At 39.6% G+C, this 21738-nt stretch overlaps 3 protein-coding genes across 5 annotated transcripts; 1 reads left to right on the forward strand and 2 right to left on the reverse strand.

The window, feature by feature from the left end:
• Positions 1 to 50: 50 nt before the first annotated feature.
• hspbp1 (HSPA (heat shock 70kDa) binding protein, cytoplasmic cochaperone 1) lies at positions 51 to 2997 on the reverse strand. Of its 2 annotated transcripts, none has more exons than XM_026361616.1 (8): positions 2901 to 2997; positions 2492 to 2622; positions 1661 to 1865; positions 1318 to 1542; positions 1057 to 1212; positions 769 to 865; positions 553 to 664; positions 51 to 320 (listed from the first exon to the last, which is right to left on the reverse strand). In XM_026361616.1, exons 2-8 carry the CDS (start codon positions 2609 to 2611, stop codon positions 240 to 242), a joined length of 996 nt encoding a protein of 331 aa, XP_026217401.1. In that variant the 5' UTR covers positions 2612 to 2622; positions 2901 to 2997; the 3' UTR covers positions 51 to 239. The 2 variants fall into 2 exon arrangements, with proteins under 2 accessions (XP_026217401.1, XP_026217316.1); XM_026361531.1 differs by having other exon boundaries at positions 2847 to 2997.
• Positions 2998 to 3475: 478 nt separating this feature from the next.
• tufm (Tu translation elongation factor, mitochondrial) lies at positions 3476 to 7519 on the forward strand. Its single transcript, XM_026362299.1, has 10 exons — positions 3476 to 3580; positions 4321 to 4367; positions 4454 to 4592; positions 4760 to 4926; positions 5024 to 5293; positions 5447 to 5579; positions 5764 to 5868; positions 6163 to 6314; positions 6525 to 6644; positions 7094 to 7519. The coding sequence occupies exons 1-10, from the start codon at positions 3499 to 3501 to the stop codon at positions 7262 to 7264; spliced, it is 1386 nt and encodes a 461-aa protein (XP_026218084.1). The 5' UTR covers positions 3476 to 3498; the 3' UTR covers positions 7265 to 7519.
• A 3451-nt stretch (positions 7520 to 10970) lies between these two features.
• On the reverse strand, positions 10971 to 18284 carry kcnj12b (potassium inwardly rectifying channel subfamily J member 12b). 2 transcript variants are annotated; one of them, XM_026355816.1, is made up of 3 exons: positions 17729 to 18283; positions 14083 to 15440; positions 10971 to 13979 (listed from the first exon to the last, which is right to left on the reverse strand). In XM_026355816.1, exons 2-3 carry the CDS (start codon positions 15298 to 15300, stop codon positions 13959 to 13961), a joined length of 1239 nt encoding a protein of 412 aa, XP_026211601.1. In that variant the 5' UTR covers positions 15301 to 15440; positions 17729 to 18283; the 3' UTR covers positions 10971 to 13958. The 2 variants fall into 2 exon arrangements, with proteins under 2 accessions (XP_026211601.1, XP_026211513.1); XM_026355728.1 differs by having other exon boundaries at positions 10971 to 15440; positions 17729 to 18284.
• Between the last annotated feature and the right edge of the window lie 3454 nt (positions 18285 to 21738).

Genomic DNA, 21738 nt, shown 5'->3' on the forward strand with positions numbered 1-21738 from the left:
AGATTTACGGCAAGATATAATTGATTAAAACAGTGGAGTGAAATAACAGCTGACTGAAAAAAGTATTTTATACATTACAATTATTTACAGTAAAATCCAGTTCCTGGATTACATGCAAAATATGTCACAACTGTCGTAACAGACAACAACATTGCTAAACATCCGTGATCATCATCATGAATGTTATATTCATTATATGTTTGCACACAGAAAAACAGCTGAGGCGAGGGAACAGGAGCTCAGCGATCCATCCCATTGTCATCAGACTGCTGCCCATGGAAACACAAAACCCTCAGTCGCTCACAGAAATCCAGTTCTTCCTGTGACAAAGAAATAATAAGTATAAGTATAACTAGCCCTAAAATATGGATGTGAACAATTGCCCTATTGAAAATTTATATACAAAACAATTAACATACATATTGTGTTTTATTAATTTGGTTTCCATTGCACTTGTTTTCATCTGTTTTACTTGTTAATAGCTAAAGTTTAAACTATGGTCAAAATATTTAGTTTGACTGTGTATTTTGTTAAAGGCCCTGTATAAGTTACCTGACTTTCTTCCTTCCCTTGGAGCTCTGTGCCACGCTGTTTGAGCAACTCCTCCAGGCCCAGAGCAGGATTCCTGCAGTCTTTGAGCCCCTGTGGACAATCTTCCACCAGACTAGACAGACACAGAAACAAGGATCGCCATAGATACTAAAGTTAATCATGAATTTATATAAACTTAACAGGTCTAAAGACAGAGATGCAGAAATTGTTTCTTACCAGCAAAGGGCACCAAGCACATGCTCATGGAAAGGTGAGTGAGGTGCACGGAGAACAGATACAAGCTGTTGAACCATACCCATGGAAACAACCGTACCTGCAGGCATGGAAAACAGGAAGAAATTAAAGTCAGAACAAAAAAGTCTTCATCAATGTTTCTAATCTTTGGAAGGAACTTATCAACTTACAAAAATCTGATAACAGAGAAATGTATTTATAAAAAACATGTAAACAATGTCTACCAGCACTGTTTTGTTTAAATGACTGATGTTTAAATGTCATTTGTACCTTTCTGTTCAGGATGTGCTGTCAGCAGGTTGAGCAGAAGGAAAGCAGACTTAGTCCTGAGTTTCTCATTCTCCGACTGCATACCTCGCATGAGCACTGAGAAACCATCGTTGGACAGGAACGCCTGGAGTCCAGCCTCCTGCTCTCGGACTAGACCTAAAATCCCAACAGGGTAAAGTTTTATTTGGAGGTGTAGGGTATAGGGAACATGTTAAGCAGAGTTTTGAGTTTCTGTTTCTGCCAGAACTGATTGGTACTCACACGACATGGCGTAAAGGGCTTTTACTCTGACGGTGGAGTTGGGGTCTGAGTCTATCAGCTGCAGTAGCTTTGGCAGCACACCGATGCTAAGCAAGTGGATCTGCACCTGTGGCATGTTCTGAGCACATGAAGCAATTAGCTGGGCAGCACGCCACCTTAGTCCACTTTGGGAATGACACAGATACTGTGAGATGCACAAATCAAGGCCACCCAGAATCATCAGATCTATAAAGAAGACAATGAGAGGACACAGTTAGGACAGGAAAAAACTATATTTATCCTAACAACCCCTAAAATCTATAAACTACACTACACTGCTATACTAATACCATTTATTACCAACCTCTAGCATTGTCAAGGTTCTCACACAATTCTGACAGCATCTCAAAGGCTGATTCCCGCTCATCCTCTTCATCTTCTTCATCATCCCTCTCCCTTTCACTTGCTTCCTCTCTGTGTAGGATGGCCAGGCACTGCTTCATCTGCTCCACCTCATCCATCTGCCCTTTGCAGATATCTGCAAGAGCTTCTCTCAACCACGTTTTCCTCTGGAACAGTGAAAGAACACAAGGATGTTTGTCATATTCAATAAAAATACATGCAATGCAAAGATGCAAAAAATCAGATGTGAATCAAACTCCTTCAATTCAGAAATATTTTGTTTGCCAGTGGCTCTTTTCTGGTCTAAGTAGCTCTATTAGGCATTTTAAGACACACACCTGCTTAACACGTATAACACTGAGCTGTCACACTGCACTTTTCTCTTTTTATCGACAAATGCAACTTTATTTTCACTTGAATTATTGGCCGACAAAATGATTGCTGTTTTCAAGTTGCTTGTTTTGTTGAATCATCAATTTAAAGATAATATATAAAGAAATAAAAACACGATATTCACACTGGAAAAGCTGAAACCAGTAACATTTGGACTGGTTGTTTAAACATGAATCACCAATCACTAATCTAAATAGCAGATGACTCATTTTCTGTAAGTTGACTAACTGTGTTTAAATAAATACCTTCAGCTTTATTCCTGTCCAAACTATTTGCAGTACCACAGTACAGTGCTATAAAAACATACTACAAGTATAACACTGTAATAAAATATTCAGTTACACGTCTTGTTATTAGATTGTTCTGAAAGGTCTGAACTCCCTAATTAACAGACACTCACCTCCTCTGACATTGGTTCAACAGGGGCAGGACCCTCTGCAGCTGATCCAGCTTCTACTGCCAGCTGCAGGACCCCCTGAAGATTTTGGGGGTACCTCCTGTTCTGTCTGTTTTCTGCCATGACGACGAAAACTGAAGGGAAAATACAAAATCCGGCTCAACAACTGGATTTCAGAAACACAACACATTTACCCGACTTTTCTCTAAATTAGTTTACATCCTCAGAATCATAATAAAACCAATACTCACATTACACAAACCTGAGGAAGCTAGCTAAATGGCTAACATTAGAGATGCTCATTTAGCCACGAACATTATTGAATGTCGTTGGCAAAATTAGATTACTTCCCTCTTACCTTTTAAGAGTCCAATAAAACCGTGTTGCTGATAATAAAGAGTTTTCTTCTGACCTCCCAACAAGTCTGCTCCCTCTTTTAAAACAGAAACATGAATGCGCTAGAACATTCTAGCTAGCTGATCCCACAGGTGGCCAGGAGGCTGCCATGCTTTACCGTAAACCCTGACATAAGTGACCAATGTTAATAATAAGGCGCAGTCTTACGGTCGTCAACGTGAAGCATATTAGCGTAATTAAGGTAAATCTGTGACGTTTGAGTGCGACGTGCAGAGCGTGTTAGTAGAAGTGAGAGCACAATCCCCCCAAACTGTCTCGATACGTACTATAGTATATACAATATTTAGATCTATTTCGATGTAAAACATCCAATAATACATGACAGTATTACAAGTAAGGAAATAAAGCTGTGCGTTTTTGTTCCAATAGAGCAACAAAGCGAGTTGGACAACGTAATGATAAACCAATCAAACACTTGTGATTGGTGTTGTCACTTTATGTATTTAATTATTTTTTTGTATATGCCTAAGGGGATTCATAAAGTATTTCATTATTATTATATTATTACTACTTAGTACTAGTAGCAGTGGTAGACGTAAACTATTTACAGCGCAAGTCATCAGCGTGGACGGGACCTGTGAAGCTGGCAGGGTATGCTCTTGATTTTTGATGCTCTTCGGGCTTTCTATTCATCCAAGATGGCGGCGCTCGTGGGGCTGCGTGCTTGTTTCTCCGGTAAAAATGTTTTATTATCGGACAGCATTTCACTCTACATTCATTTCTGACCGTGTGTCAGTTCATAGCATCACGATCTTGTATTTGCGCTGTATAATTGTTGTTTGCGCTTGTAGAAATATAAGAAAGTGGGAAAAACAATGATGCTGTCTCTTCTAATAGCAAAGCAAGGTCACGTTACCATCGCTAGCGAACGACCCCGCTAGGAGAGCCCGAAAACTAACTGATGAATGAATGTTATAACTAGGAAATATTATCTAACTATCGAAACCAACTTACAACGTAACTAACAGCAGCATGTTGAATTAATGAAGCCGTATAGTCTTGTGTTCTGATTCAAAGGGATTGCTAGCTAGCTTAATGGCAGTTCCTGCAGAACAGCGTTAGCTACTTAATGCTACCTGTGTTACTCCTTCAATGTCTCAGGTTATGCAATACAACTTTTCTCACACACTACTTGTTAATTTATTTATATATATTACTTAACATACGTACATACATATACAGGCAATGGCAAAATGTTTTGACACTAATAACCTGCTGTCCAAGTCGAACAGGTGTAGGGCATTCATATATTTTGCAGTGAGTCTGAGAAAGGGGAAAAAATTCATGCACCATAAATGCCTTCACCAAATGTTCAGTACTTGAACTATGCCAAATGTTTTTGCTGGAACACATGCTAGTAGGAATAGGATCAACTGCACTAAATTACCTTGTTGAATAACTATGTATTTTCTCAGCTTTCCAGCTTTCGTCTCCAAGCCTCCTGCACAGCTCATTCAAATTGGTGAGTATGCAAACAAACTGCATTCTACACACTGCATAAAATGGATTTCTTAAATAATAATTCCTGTGCTTGTCTTTGTCGTGTAGTGTTCTGTGCCTCTGAGTCGGAGGACCTTTGCTGCAGAGGCTAAGAAGACATACAGTAGAGAGAAGCCTCACGTGAATATTGGAACAATTGGTCATGTTGATCACGGCAAGACCACCTTGACAGCAGCCATCACAAAAGGTAGATTTACTGGTTCTCGACCCATCTTTTACTCCTGCACAAATTAATGTAAATCCAACACACTTAATTAAGTAGTGAATGTGTTTTACTGATTTACAAGGAAAAGCTCATTAGATTTGTTAATGTTTGTGCTGAGTCATTTGAGTGATGTGACTTTCCCTCTTTAGTGCTTGCTGACTCTGGTGGTGCTCGCTACAAAAAATATGAGGACATTGACAATGCCCCTGAGGAGAAGGCCAGAGGAATCACCATCAATGCCTCTCATGTAGAATACACCACAGCCAACAGGCATTATGCCCACACAGACTGCCCAGGACATGCTGACTATGTCAAGGTAATCTGCATTTGCGTCTTTGATCTAAAAACCTCTTGCTAGCAACTTGATGAAGATAATGGTGAATGCAATTTATGACGATGCTTTCTTTTTGCAGAACATGATCACAGGCACAGCTCAGATGGACGGCTGCATCCTGGTGGTGGCAGCCACTGACGGTCAGATGCCTCAGACACGTGAGCACCTCCTGTTGTCAAGGCAGATCGGTGTCGAGCATATAGTGGTTTTCATCAACAAGGCTGACGCCGTGGAGGACAAAGAGATGCTGGAACTGGTTGAGATCGAGATCCGTGAGCTTCTCACAGAGTTCGGCTATGATGGCGAGAACACACCTGTTGTAATAGGCTCTGCTCTCTGCGCCTTGGAGGTAAGGGGAACACTAGCAGTAAATCATGGTACAAATTTGATAACACTGTGCTAATTAAGTTTGATTATCTGAATCGTCGCATGGACAAAAAACCTGCACGCACCTGTGCCCAGCAACCCAGATGTGATGACTAATTGTTTTTGTTTATCTCAGAACAAGCAACCTGAGCTGGGTCTGAATGCAGTGATGAAGCTGTTGGAGATTGTGGATTCTTACATTCCTTTGCCCAAAAGAGAGCTGGAGAAACCTTTCCTTCTACCCATTGAAGGGGTTTATTCTATTCCAGGTAGGAAACGAAAACAGAAGAAATGCAACATGACATAAAAATAAACATGGACTGCATTTATACACTTCATTGTCATTTCTGTTTATTACAGTGTTAGTAGTTTTGTGAACATATTAAATACAACATGTTGATATTTGACTCAAAGTTGTAATTAAATGAAATACACGATGACCACATCTTTCAGGCAGAGGTACAGTAGTGACTGGCACTATGGAGAGAGGTATCATCAAGAAAGGAGACGACTGTGAGTTTGTGGGCCACAATCGCAACTTCAAGTCTGTGGTCACAGGTGAGTTGAGTAACAAGCAACAGAAACTCAGAGTTGGAGGTCACTTGTTGTTTACTTAGGAGAACATGGCAAATAATAGATGGGTGATGTATTAAATGGGAAACTGCTATAAATAAGCAGAAAAATATAATATGAGATTCACTTAATAGTTTAAAGAGCAAGAAAATGATTTGAATCACATACTACTGTGATGCTACTTGGTTTACTAGTGCCAAGTCAGGGTGTGTGTGAGCACGGTCTCTCTCTCACACACACACACACACACACTAACCTTTGTGTCCTATTGGGACTCAGGTGTTGAGATGTTCCACAAATCTCTGGATCAGGCAGAGGCAGGAGATAACCTGGGTGCTCTGGTCAGAGGCCTGAAAAGGGAGGATGTGAGGAGAGGGATGGTGATGTGCAAGCCGGGATCCATCATGCCTCACCAGAAAGTCAAAGCCCAGGTTTGAACACACGAGCTAGAGTTATGAGTGTTTATCTACTGAATAAACATGGGACATTTTAATATATGAGGATATACAGTATGCTAAAGCAGAATATACTCATACAGTTATTATTTTCTTTCTCTCATAATTAAATTCATATTTCACTGTCAGTAGTAATTGTAAAACTGCCGTGTGTGTGTTTACCTGTTTGCCCTTCCTGTATTACAGGTATATGTTCTGAGTAAGGAAGAGGGAGGCAGACACAAACCATTTGTCAACCACTTCATGCCTGTTATGTTCTCTCTAACCTGGGACATGGCCTGTAGTATCACTCTGCCCAGTGACAAGGTGTGTTTCTGTCAGTCGGGAAAGTAAATGGATATCTGTCAAGTTTCCATCTTTTCCACAACAGGCGACAGTTGATGTATTGAACATTTCCTACTTGAGGAAGATGTTGGTTTATGTAAGATTTTTCAGATCATATCTGTAGAACTGTGCAAGTAGTATGTATTTATTGACATGGAAATTTAAATAATACTTTTACTGTAGGATGGTGTAGTATATTTGGGACGTTAAAGTATGTGAAAGCATCAAAGATAATTGCTTAAGCACTGTATTTCACTACATGTTACAGTGGTGTATTCAGTAAAGGTCTGTTCCACTGATTATATATTTTGGACGTACACACATTTAGAAAAGTATACATTTTTAAGTATCCCACATTTGTGAATAGTGTAGTATAACAATACGATTTCGAATGATGGTAACTGCTTTTTTCTCTGCTTGTGATGTTCTAGGAAATGGTGATGCCCGGGGAGGACACTTCCTTGTTCCTGACGCTCCGGCAGCCGATGGTTCTGGAAAAAGGACAGAGGTTCACTCTGAGAGATGGAAACAAAACCATCGGCACCGGCCTGGTGACAGATATCATGACCCTGACAGATGAAGACCAGTGCAACTGGGGCTAATGGGAAACTCTGCAGGCAGTAGGGTGGAGTGTAGGGGATGGGCTTAGGGAGGGAGGGAGGATGGGTGTCTGTCTGGTCAGATCAGTTTAAAACAGAAATGTACAAATAAATAAACTCATGCCCAAGAAGAGAAGACGTTGTTGTGCAGTTCCACCCACCCAAAATACATGTAAAGTTCAGCACTGTCTTTATGCTAAAAGATCAGACTGTCAAAAGTATGTCATTTATGTAATAAAATGTATTTAATAACAGTGACTTTCGTATTTTGTGTGTGTAACTAGGGAGATAATTTTCCAAAAAAGACAAAAATACAAAAACTATACTGTCACCTTCATACAAGATGCTTTTGTACGGGGCTGAGAGCAGTAAAATGAAAACTCCATGCTAGAATCAGTGTATAACACATGAGGGCAGCAAAGAGTTTTCCTGCCTCTGTACATGTAACAGTAGCACAGTTTGTGACTGGTCTATTGCTGATTTTTAGATCCATTCATTTTTAGATGGTGAAACGTGATGAAATAACCCATGTTAATCTTTTTCAACACGACCCACCATCCTGATAGGTGATAGATTTAAAGTAGACATGTTAATGCTATGATTCAAAACTGTGTTCTGCGTTCTGCACAAAACTGATGGTGTATTCACTTAAAATATGAAGTTACGTGGGTATGGATCAGCTGATTATTGTTTTCTTATACTAATCACAAGGGTCACTTCTTTATAGGTTTATTTACAGCAGTCATGTTTGTATTTTGAATCATAATCGACTCAGATATGCTCATATTCAGGTTTTTCCTTTTGTAGTTTCTCTTCAGTTGTGTTTGTCAACAGACTGTCCTGTGCATTTTGTAGAGTGGATTAGTTGAAGTTTAAAATTAGATATGGCAATATTCAGTTAAAGCAACATAACCGACAACACTGAACATAGTATGAGACTAAACAAGATATTTCTGTTGACAGAGACAAACGGCATCAGCCTGAGAGACGAATAATCCAGTGGACAGGTGAATAGACGACACTGCAGATTGAGAACGAGATATCACTGAAGGTCTTTTGACTTAATACGTTTTGATTGTGCCCTCATGTGTGTTGAGCCAGTCCGACCTGAGTGGTTGAAGTCCTCTCTGGTCGTTCATTCCCAGCAGGAAGTTCTCCAGTTGCTCTGTGTTTGCTGTAGGTATTTGAGTCAGTGACTCCTGTAATGCAATCAGCCTGTTGCTGTAATCAAATACTGTGTGTCTGCAGGAGTCCAGGCAGGAGCAGTTAGTAGTGCTGAGTGATGTGCTCAGCTGGAGGATGAATGTCCGAGAAAAACAACTCAAACACATGATCACACAGCAAACGCTGGTGTGCAGGTGACCAGTGACTTTCCTTTACACTCTCACTGAGCCATTACATGATTCAAGCCAGCATCCTTGTGGGTGATGTTTGCTGAATCATGTCAAGACAGTTTTTTTGGCAGTCGGGGGACATTTTTTTACCTTTTTCTTAAACCGGTCCATTCGCATGTTCATTTTGTCAATGTCCTCATAGTTTACAGATCAGAAATAATGTTTATGACATTAATGTATTCCAACCACCATGTACCACTAGTATAAGCAGCATGTAAAACATGGGATCCAAGCAAATGCTGACTAATCTAAGAAAAAACATGAAGGACTGAGATGCACTCTTTCATTTTAGCAATGTGTTTTCTTTCATAAGTCTATATTAATGTGAATTATTTTTAGATTTATTAATACTTAATACTCTCCATGACAATTCAGAATCTGAGAAGAACATCTACTGTTTCAAAAATCGATAAAGAACCTTCATTTGTTTTTAAAGCATTTACAAACTTTTATTTTTCTTGATTCAACGTAATGAAAAGTTCACACAGTCTCATTTGCTCAGCTTTACTTGGGGCAGTCAGACAGTAGTTTTGATTACAGTCTAACCCATCCTGATTTCTAAAACCAGTTTCCTTTCTCAGGTTTTCCCAGTCAGGGCGTATTTCTTCCAGCCAACAATCTTCCATTTACAAGTTCATTTCTCTAACCTTTAAGCTGTCCGCACCCCTCGAAAAAATAGCACGAGACTGCCTTAGCTATCTGATTTTGTTGTGAATGGAAAGAGAAACTGCAATATAATATTATGAAGATGCTATGATTGGTTTCCTTGACCTGTTCTGTCCTGATTAGATGTCGTGCTGCACGTCCAAGGACAACAAGATTTACAGCTCATCTCCAGCAGTTTTCAACATGTACGCTCATTTCCCAACACTTGATTGATTTGGGCTCTTTCATCAGAGTCCTACCTAAATGACTAGTTACATAATGTAAGAAGCCTTTTAGCTTATCATGGCAATAATTAACCACGGCAGAGCATCATGACTGTATTAAGCAATAGTCAAGATGTATTAAAACTACTCCATAAATACATAGTTTTGGCTTTAAGAGCTTTTTAGTGATAGGTTTGCCCAAACAAATGTTCTAAAAGTTTTTTATCTTCACTTATCAACAACAGAAAGTAGCTCTAAAGTGAAAAGCCTGGCATATTTGACTTATTAGAGTACGATCTAAAATGTCTGGAGTTATCGCTTAAGGAAAGGAAGTGCAGCTGTTGCATCATGTTACTTTTTTTTCCACCCTCCACCTCCTTCTGGCAGCTGAGGGAAACCAGCGAAGAATAGAACTGCTGCAATTAAGGCTGCATTTGCCTTTCAACAACCCACTCTGCATGTTGGAAGACTGACCCTCCGCAGCTCTTCATCCTCCAACACTGCAGAGTGGGTGGAAAGCATCCCAGTTTATTCTCGCTGCTCCTTCAAACGCATAGCCCATCTCTGAGGGTGCAGCGCTCTTAATGTAAGAAATTATACATTCAATTGGCGCTAGGATGACTTCCTGAAAGTTAAATGCATAAAAGGGGAGAGCAGTTTTTCTTTTAAATGTCACTGTGACTGATTTGCTGCTGCCAGTTTAATATCTCACTCACCCACTCGCTTAGGTCATATTAAATGGTAATTGAATTAAAGTAGATTATGCTAGGGGCAGACATACACATAATAACACTTACATTTATGATACAGTAGTATTTTAAGCAGTTCTCATCAATAGGAACTGTAATTGTTTATTTGAAAGGCAGAAGAAAGTGTGAAAACAATATTTTTCACTAGTTCTAATATTACAGTAAGAAGCCTGGTCACTTATTTCAGTTATCAGAACATCTATAACTGTCTGTGTTTTTAAATTTACACAAGTTGTCAACTAATATAGATTAAATTTAGCACCATGGTGCAGAAGCAGATTGCTCACATAGATTTTTGGAAATATTTAACAAAGCTATTATAAGTACAGAGTTAAGTTTCTGTGGTTGTGTCTACAGTATGCGTGTGTGCTCGTGTGCATGTCATCTCTTTCCAGTGTTCAAGGTTACAGGGCAGTGAAATCAAGCAGAACTGCCAAGTCTCGTCTGTGCATATGCAAAGACGTGCCTGATTGGTTGCATAAGAGTGAAAGAAAACACCTCTGACCCCAACCAGACACCATCCCACCAAATCACAGGCATAAATCACAGTTCATTCCTCTCCATTTATTAAACAGCTTGCTCCCACTTTCCTTCCCTGTTACTACACTACAATAAATGCATTCAGCAGATGCTTACTGTAAAATTATCCCTACGCTTAGTGTCTGACCACGAAGGCAAAAGAGTACTGGTGGCTTTGTAACATGTCTTTTATTGTGGTAATTGACAAGAGATATTTTTTTAAATGTGTCTGTCATTCCAACAAACTAAACCCTGCAAGGAGAAACTCAGAGTCAAGATTGCTTCAAATGTGTTTAGTGGAAGACAGCAAGTCAAAGTCAAAGTCATTCAATTTTGTATCCAAGTCCAAACAAACAGATGATTTCCATTTCTATCTGTGCTCCGGGAACTTATGATGATATTAAAAATGATAGTCACATAAATTTAAATTGTGTATTTAGTGTCTACTCAGCCAGAAAGGTCAAAACCTCAATGAGAAAAGCAACAATTTATTTACAATATTGGCTAGACAGATGTACAAATCCTTTTTTTACTGTACATGCAGAAAGTCAGTGGTCCTGCTCTCAGTGCAAATGGGAGTGGAACCAACATTTGTTTTCTGGAGCAAGCCTATGCTGATATTTCCAGGACAAGTCAGCGAGATATAAATACAAATGTGTTGAAATTTGCTGAAATGGCAGTCCGGTGGTCAGAAAATGAATTCAGCTCACCTGGGATATGTCTGACCTGTTATCTTTAATACTTACACTATTAATAAAGAAAGAAAGACAGAAAGAAAGAAAGGCAATAACATGAACAACACAAACTCTCATACATGACATCAATAATTAAAATTAGTACGTACTGTAAAGTGCGTCTACCCAAGGTTTCTCTGAGGTCACAAATTTTACCAAACAGCTAATTTATTTGCTATTTGTAGCTGTGTGTGAAATGAAATGCACATGTTAACACTATATGAGGTTTTAGTTGCTGTAACCCTTCCTCCTGGACACACGTAGAGGCCACTTCCTCAAGCCCTTACAATGAAAGCGATGCATTTAAATGTGTACAGTGTCTAAAGCTAAAATGAGGCTTAAGCAGTGGGGGTTTATTATAGTCAGTGGACGTCTTCCAAAGGATCAAATTCCCTGATTGTGTTTCCATCAACAGTGTTTCCCTGTTGACTTCACTAGAAGGAATCTTGTATTAAAAAACTTCAGAAGAAATCCACTTATTAAGGACATTTTGGAAGATTTAAACTTTAAATTGTCTATAGATAAACTTTGTAATATGTTTTGCACAGAATATTTACAGACTGTAAATATTCAAATGAATGGGGGAATGGTTACAGCAATTAAAACCTGTTTTAAGACAAACTTGAAAAAATGTGACACCCGCCCTTTAATGCACTTTAATTATGCTTTCTCAGTTTATGTTAACTGATTTCCATAAAGACTTTATTTTTTTGATACAATCTTTCAATTCCATTCATATTTTCATCATATGTTGCATGTGTTAATTTTTAAACCATTAGATCAAATGCATTATTTGATAAAATGTGAAATGTTAACACTTCCTGATCTTAACATCACAACAATATGTGTTTTGCACAAGTGAAGTATCGATGTCCCATGAACATCTAAAATATTCAAGACTCATCAATACTATACAGCGATGTTGGTTTTGGAACTCCTTTGAAGCTCTTGTAGTTAATCCTAAATCATATGGTGTTATGTTGGGGGTTCCCATTGGTCAATATACATGAAATGAAATGAAAATCAGTATTTCCTTACCAGTGTGTGAGAGTTACAATAAGACTGGGGTTTCTTTCTGTGATTAATGTCCTGAGGTTAAAGTCTCTACTTTGAGGTGTGTTATGTGTCTTTGGTCATTTGTAAGCATGTATTGTTTTTTGACATTACACGACAGAAAAATGTTAGCTCACAGCTGTCACACGTTAATGTCACTCGAGCATTTGTTAATTCTCACACCAGACCAACAATTAACTGCAGTCAAAGTGGCAAACATAGTAAGAACAGTAGTAAGAAGAGTAGGCGCAGCTTTGGATTTCTCTGAAGGTTGCTCTGTGGAGGACTGTGTCTTTTCCCAACTTCTCCCAAACCAAAAAGAACGAGTGCGTGAGGAATGGATTAACCAAGTGTGTTTGCTTAAACATTAGCATTTCAGACTTTGCACGCTTTGCAGCAGTAACCTACTGCAAACTACATTAAAAGCCCAATTTGTGACCAGCACATCCATTCAGTGGTATTTCCTCACTGTGTGCAGGTGCCATCATCTGAATATTAGTGACTCTGTCTTTCCATTTAATGGATGACTTCTATGTTGTGATGTTGTGACGGATTTCTTGTCTGGGACCTGCTAGCTTTCTTGAGCTTCAGTGGTCGTGGACTTAAAATGATAAATGCCTGTCATATGTACACAACTATATCTTGTCTGAACTGAAGGATCTATTAGAAATTACTAAGAATATGAAGCAGTAAATTTGCCTTTTATTGTCACAATTAACTGTGTTATGTGCTATGAAACAAAGGGAAGCAGGAGAACAGTCAAGTTTTTAAAAGAAAATAAAAACTCTGCATATGCTCGGGTATTTCCCAGATGTGTTTTTCCATTTTTTGATGGATATTTAACTCATGTCCATGTCACGTGTCTCCCACAGTTACATGCAGTTCATTCTATATCAGTATGTATCTGGTACATCAGTTGTATGTATGCCAACTATCCCATCCACTGAACTTGTATAATGTAGAATATTTAGTATCTTATTGTACATAAGTTACATCAAAAAGATGAAAATCCACTGTTAATCTCTTTTTTTACCAGACGAGTTTGAGAAATCTCATCTGCAAAAAGTTAGCTACTCCTTACACTCAGCTTGAAATTGTATGTTTGGGGACTGTGAACAGCACCTACACACAATCCAATCAATATGATCAAACATGTTTTGAAATATTCATACAAAACTATACTATTGTCATGCACTTTATTACTAGGATCTGCAAATTGAAACATGACAGTTTTTCTTTTTGATTTGATAAAGCTCAATAACCATCTCAGGAAAGCAGAAATGTTATAGGATGGAGATCATTACTGTTAGTCCTCCACCTGCAGCAGAAATGTCTTCAGTGGTGTCCTCGTGTCAGCAGAATGACAGTCACAGGGCTCCTCACATGACGCTTGCATTGCTCTGCATCCAAAAAACAAACAAAACAAGCAACAGCCAATGGTTAAATCTCAGATTCTCTACTGGTAGAGGATTGATCATGTCCAAGAGTGGTCAGCTCATTCACCAGATCTGATGAACGCTTCCTGTCTTCCTTATTGTCTGCATCTCCGTCCTCTTCCTCGTCCCTGCTGATGAAGGCCAGCTCATTCTCATAGCAGAAGGAGTTGGCACCAGATGTTGGGAATTTTCTCTCCTCCATATCCTTGGCGCTGCATCTTGGAGTGGATGGTACTTCGAATGTTTTGTGAAAGTAGGCGTAATCTATCCTGTACTGGTTCTTCTCCTCGAAGATGACGGGCTCAAAGCGGTGACCCCACAAGATCTCAGAGGCCAGGTATGAGCTGCGTGCCTGTGTAGTCATAGCTGTAGCCTCCACCAGCCCTTCAAGTATAATTACTATCTCAAAGTCAGATGTTTCTAGATCTTGCTTACTGATGCCAAACAGTGGGCTTTCTTCATCGATCTCATGAATGACAGTGAGGGGAGCAACCAGGAAAAGGCGGTCTGTGCCTTTGTCATAACCTACGTTCATGTCAATCTGATCAAGGGGGATATACTCGCCTTCCTCTGTGTAACGGGGCTTGACAAGCTGGGCTCGCACATGAGCTTCCACAATGTGGCTCTTCCTTAGATTAGCAACCCTAAACATGAGGCATAGCTTCCCATCACGCATAGCGATGACTGCGTTGTGGCTGAACAGTAGAGTCTCTGCACGCTTTTTGGGTCTTGCCATCTTGGCCATGATAGCACCAATCATGAAGGCATCGATGATACAGCCTATGATGGACTGGAAGACCACCATGAAGACAGCAGCTGGACATTCCTCTGTCACACAACGAGCACCGTACCCAATGGTTGTCTGGGTCTCAATAGAAAAGAGGAAAGCAGCCACAAAGGTGTTTACCTTAATGACACAAGGTATAAAACTTTCATCCTCTGCAGGATGGTCCATGTCACCGTGTAGGAGGCCAATAACCCAGAATGCCAAGCCAAATGTCAGCCAGGACACCACAAACACCAGGCTGAACAGCAGGAACATATATCGCCAGCGGATATCCACACAAGTTGTGAAAATGTCAGAAATGTACCTCTGTGACTTCTCATCCATATTTGAGAAATGGATGTTGCATTGGCCAGACTTGCTAACAAACCGGCTGTGGTATTTGCGTCTTGTGTGAATTTTGCCATTGCCGAAGCTGCCCACAGCAGGCATGGTACTTAGTCTCAGGCCTTCTTCTTCACAGGACACAAAGCTGCGGTGGTGGGCGCTTCCCACACTCATGCCTCAGGGGGCACAGCCACAGGGCTTCACGCTATCAGCCCGGCTCATACAAAACTGACCAGGCTCACAGGAAGTACAGCACTCTGTCCAGCACAGACTCAGTGTTAACTCAAATTGACATGAAGCACAGCTGTAATTTCCTGTAATGGAAGAACAGTTTAAATGTTAATACTGAACATGATGTGTTTATTACTTATTATTTATTATTATATATGATAAATATTTAATATAATCATATACAATACATATGTATTCATGTATACATTTATTTACACATTCATTTTTGAAAAGTGCATGAACATTAAAGGTAAAGTAGTTAAATGTATTTAGATTTGATTCAGAAGAAACTTAATCAATCAGCAATATGCATAATGTTCCCTAAACAAAGGCAATGAATATGATAAAAATCTCCACATGGATTTCCTCCTTAGTACGTACAGTATGTGCAGCATGTGCAACACAGTATTAATTCATTGTTTCTCTATTTTCTTTACACTGCGCTCTCATTCATTAAAGACAGCTTTCTCATATTCATGATGTGCTTCAAATATCCAGACTCCTCTTAGTCACACAAGTCTAATGGATTTAATATCATATTTCAAAGCTCTCTCAACCAAAACATGTATGTATGATTTTCTGTCTTACCTCTCTTTCTTCCCTGCTCTATTGGAAATAGCCTGGTCCTGTATATACAATACATGTTTCTCTGATCAACAAGGTACAGAAATAGCCAGCTAATCCAATGTCCTGCCATTTTATGTGACGTATCTTCTGTTTCCTCCAGCTGGCACAACTATTAGAGTCACTGGAGTACTGTGATGATGGTGTGTGAATCCCCTGTGAGACTGAATTGGAAAATAATATGGGCTGAAAAAGACGGGGCAGAAAACTGGGTATCATGGAAGAGGCAGACTCAGATATAAATGGTTTGAGGTTGAAATCAATGGGATCGCCTCTTTTTTTTCCATTACTGAGCCATTGATTGAAAATATTTTTAAAATGGAGGGAACTTTATCCTGATGTGTCCCAAACACAGCCTTCAGCAACACCCAGCATAGGCAGTGTTTAAGTTACTAATAAAAGTTGTTGCACAGTGTCTTCAGTATGAGCTAATTATAATTCTTATGTTATCTCTATTAAATTTATAATTCTTATGTCATAAGAAAGGGGTGCATTGTGTATCACACATTTACATAGGAATACTACATCCTACCCTCATCTGAAGTTTTTTTTTTTTGTCAGGTTTATAGGCCTACTAGTAGAGTATTTTGGCATCAGAATATATTTTAATGTCATTCAACATATTCTGTAGGATTTAACCTCTAAGGATCGTGAATGTCAGTGCAATTTCAGGGTAATCTATTTTGTAGTTATTGAGATATTTGAGTCTGGACCAAAGGGCTGGACTGACAGACTGGCATGCCAACGATACCATCCCTTGAGCAACGTCACTAACATTGCTAAAAATAACATTTCATAAACTCAAAAGTTGCTGCAGAAAATTATGTTGCTGTGCATCTTTACACCAGGCGTCTGTGGATCTGGATTTTGTGTTGTAAGACATGTTCAACTGATCTGAACTGTTCTTTATTTAAATTGTCACTAGTTTCATTTACTTGCTGGAACTTCACTCATCTCAAGTCATTAAAATAAGATACTGCCGCACCATAACAGTGCAGACTGGAGGGAACCACTTCAACAACAGGTCAGCACAAGGTGACATGTTGGCCAGCAACTGACTAAACATAAAGTGGAAGAGACATGTTTATTGTTACAGGATTGATTTGGATTTTATTGTTAGTCTATCCATATGATATTTATTTTGGGCGTAGAGATAATAAATGGCAAATTTCTCAACACTTCCAGTGTTGTACAGGTGGGATTGCATCTTTAACATGCTCCCAAATGGATTCAGAAAGGCTGCTGTGCTGGTGTCCCCACCATGGATACTCTATATCATGAATAACCCTGAATGATGATGCCTTTAATATACACTTTCTGTGCATGTCCAAGCTCATGTCAGATACAGGTAGAGTTTTTTTTTAATTATCAGTCTGACTTGTAAGAGTTTAGAGTAGAGTAAAAGAAGATGTGTGTGTTTTTTTCTGGTTGTGTATAGGCATGTGTGATTTACGCTGGAGTTGCTGTTTCGCAATGCTCTAGTTGCTAGGAAGCAAGATGTTGTGTGTCCAAGGGATATTATTATCTAATATTCTGCGTGGCTGCTCCTCGGCTCTCTCCGGAGCCACACTCTGCCTGCTGGGCTGTGATCTTAATTCGGGAGCAGAGATGAGTCTGTTTCTCTGCTAATGTTCATCACTGTTCTCTTTGGTAATAGATATGAATTGAACAATTAGAGACAGTCCACCAGTCAGTGTATCTCTGGTAGTAGCTACATCTCTACTCTCTAATATGACAAACAGCTTACCTTTCCAAGTCAATAAATGCTGATTGAACTTTTCTTTTTCCTCAGGTCTTCCTGTCTTCTAGCCAAACTGCTGCATGGTTCTCCTCAGGCTTCCTTCAGCTCGGCTTCTTTGTTAAGGGTAGAACCACTCCATCCTCCTAAGGCAGAAAACTAAATGGCCAGACAGTACCTTCATGTCTATACCTCCTAGTTGTAACGCATCTGTTTCTCCCTCCAAAGTGACAGCTCGATTGATGTCCAGTTGCGCAGAAACAGACCAGATGTTGGAAAAAGACTTTAGTGAAGTACCAAAGTAAAAATTTTGACCTTCAAAACAGCACAAAGACTTCACACATTGAATGTATCCCCAAATTAAATGTATATAGGGCTCACATGGCCTGTAGGGTCCAATTAAAAAAAAATATATAAAAAAACTATTCCTCACAGCTTATTTAGAGTCACGGGCAGTCGTCTCTCTTCTTCCATGTGTCTCACACTTTCTTGGTATATCTGCTATGTGATCTTGTTCTGCTGCAGATCCCACTCTGTATCCCACATCTAGTGAACTATTGCTCACTGCTCGGCTCTCGTCCTCCCCCTCCCTTTCACGGTGTCACTGTAGATACTTGGCATTTGGAGACTATGTGCTCTTCCCCTACCAAGTGCTGTACCAGCACTGGTCAGCAGTGAGTCGGAAGAACCAACTGGAGTGATGTGTACTAGAGAGACGAGAAATCAGATCAGACCACAATGAAAAAACACATCTGTTCAATTAGGCTATGCAGTATTATTTTAAAGGATGGACAGCACTACTACAGGATGTTCATTAAAGCTACAACAAAAAACACACTGCTGCTGCATCCCACTTCTAATTTACTCTAATCTGTAATGTTGTCTTTATTTTAAACCAAAACCAAACAGATGACCCAGTGGGTGGTACCGGTGGTACGGTCTCCATTTTGACTCATTCAAAAAGCAGTGTAGCTCCTGCTTTGTGGGCAAATTCATGCTGAATATCACTTGTTTGTCTATTGTGTGTATCTGTAAATTATTTATATATATTGCACTTATCCCCTATGAAACCGTAACAGCTGTTTCTAGAGCACTTTACTTTAACGTTTTTCTCCTTGGCTTAGATATTTGCATGCTTTGGATAGAGCATCTGCCAAATAACTTAAAGTAAATGTAACTGTGCATACCTGGATGAAGGAGGAAAGCTTTTTGACAATATGTGACACTCTGATGCACGAGAATGCAGAAGTAACAAAGATGAAAGTGATTTTTAAAAGGTGGGTGTTGACATCTGTTTGAAAGTGATAAGTGTGAGAAGGGCCCCGATGTCCAGGGGAGGAGGGCACCCAAGGCTCTGTCACACCAGGTTCAGTGCTTGGTCATGGCCAGCGTCAGGAGGTTTAAGTTGGCAGGTCAGTGCGGTCAGTGATGTGGAGGTTGTGGAGGGTTTTGAAGTGTATTTGCTGAGGTGGGGCAGAGTCAATGCAGTTCTTGAAGAATGGGGGTGATAAAGGAGTTTTGCAGGTATATCTTAGAGTCTGGAAGTGACATTGAGCACAGTGTCAGCAGCAGAGAATGGAAGGCATGAGTGGATTCAAGTGTTTTTGAGGCAAAAAAGTTGATTTAGTGCAGCATCTGGAAACCAATATCACAAATACTGTGACAATTCATCTAGTAGATGTTGAGATATTTCAAAAGTATAATCACACAAATCTTCGCAGGATGTGCTGTATGTGAGCAACAACACACCTCCATCTGATTTCTGCCCAGTAGTTTGAAATTCTTTCCCGAGTTCCACATAACAGAAACAGGATCGGTAGTTCCAATACTGTCCTGACCCAGATTCACCGGAGGCCATCACAGAATAGAGATCTGGGTGGAAGGTGCGCGTGACACTGCAATATGATGGCCCCCAAGGAAGTCATGGTAGCCTCGGAGTATCAGTTTTCTCACGATAACACAAAATACTTTTTGACCTTTGTGAATGTTAGTGCTTTAAAAGCTGCATTCACTAAAACAGTGCGACTACTGTAGCTGCTTCTCTTTTCAAATTACAAATTTTCTTAGCAAGATTTTATAGTTTTTTATAGCAGTAAAGTGTGACTGTGTGTGAAGAGACATCACACTACAGACATTTCACACTCTACTCGATAGTAACAGTTTTTAACAGTCTAGGCAACAAACCAGACGTACACTGAATAAAATCTATAGCTGGTAATATATACAGTGCTACTATGATGTCTGCAAATGGGTCATGGGTTCAGTAAGGAGATGCCAGACCAGATGGGGATGTGACGTGTGTTATCGGGACAGAGAGAGCCCAGAGTCCAGCCGATACCTCGTACTCGGCGAGTTATTTAAAGGCCGCCTCACTGCGGCAGGACAAAGTGGGGCAGGCTCGACCACACTAAGGACCCGAGCTGCAGCGTTTGATCATCTTTCAGCTAATCAGCACACACTCTTCTGATTCATGTCAAGTGTTATGTCATGTGGACGACCCTGTGTTGCACAGAAGACACCGGCCAGAGCACAGGATGTTTACTCAAAGCTCAGTCAGACACGAGCTTCTGGTGTCCTGTGGTTCTGGCAGGACACTTAGGATCAGGAACATCGCAGGTACACTTTCTGAGTGTTTCAGAAATGATCTCAAAATAATCTCAAACTCTGTCTACACAGCACAGTTCGTCTGGCCTCTTCTTCCTGCATAACTCTTGTGGTGTTGGTTTAACCTGGTAGTGTGCTTGTGCTTGTAACTAATTTGTCCCTTTCGGTTGGAGAAAATATAGTTTATTACAGCTGGAAAATATTCCAAACCCCTTGCAATGAGGTCAGCTGGGTGAGACATGGATGGATCATGAGAAAATGGACAGACTCCCTGAACCCTCCATCAGCAAATTAAGTCAACAAAGTTATTATTTAGTAGATATTTTGTGTGTTTATGTGTCTATTTGTTAATTATTATGTCTTTTTGGTTATTTTACAGACACATGTCATCCCTCAAATGCATTTAACCTAAACACAAAGAATGTGACATAACAAAATCATTTCACTCTGCTGAAGCTGATTAAATCCATTGCTATTTTAAAATTTAGATACCTAAATTGAGAGACGATAAGCCACTAATTTGTTAGTATGTTACTGCTAGTTTTATATTTCCAAAATATTTCCATGTCATGTTATTACTTTATTACCCTGTTGTCCCTAGGATATTACCCCTTTATTATCGTGTTATATTGAGCAGAGACATCAGTGTTAGGATACAATGGTCCATGACTCCAGGAATAAATGTTTGTTTAAAAAAGCAGCAGAAAAAATATTCCATTTTAGGACTAAAGCTAAGTTTGCTGCAAAAAACAAAAATGTTGTACAAAACAGAGAACAAACACAATGGCCAGATATACTTTAGACAGTGTATCTGTTGGCAGCCAACACCGACAGAAACAACCTGTGAGTGGGGAGGAGAGGCGTTGTGCACCCACCCGGCAAAAAGAAAAGCTGCACATACAAAAGACACATGACTTTTTTTTAGGGAGCTGTTCACCAACCTCCCTGCTCCAGTTAGGGAATGTGCTCCAGAGCAACCTCCTCAACATCGTGCCTCATAATAATAAAGCGCTCTCACCTTGTGAAATAGCACGCAGAGACCATATGAGCGCCACACAAATGGGACTGGAGGTTGAATTCAGGTCTCTCTTGCTGTGAGGCGACACCTGTACTCAATCAAAAACACAAATTCATCTTTATTAGTTATTCTACTTCATATAACTGGATAGTAAAGTGTATTACTCTTTACATACCACAATTTAGCAAGTAAAAGAGTGTATGGACAATTATTTAATAACCATTATAATCGAGATGAGGTTGAACATTATTGATGTTTAAGCTGTGTACTGCAAAAATCCTCAGTGTTATTTACCATGTAAGGTGCATCCCCAGTTTGTTATTAATCTTATTAATTGATTTATATCAGACAATATAAAAACAAGCATTCCTTGTTTGTGACACATTTTACTGAAAGC

The sequence above is a fragment of the Anabas testudineus genome, chromosome 8, assembly GCF_900324465.2.
Source record: "Anabas testudineus chromosome 8, fAnaTes1.2, whole genome shotgun sequence".
NCBI lineage: Eukaryota > Metazoa > Chordata > Actinopteri > Anabantiformes > Anabantidae > Anabas > Anabas testudineus.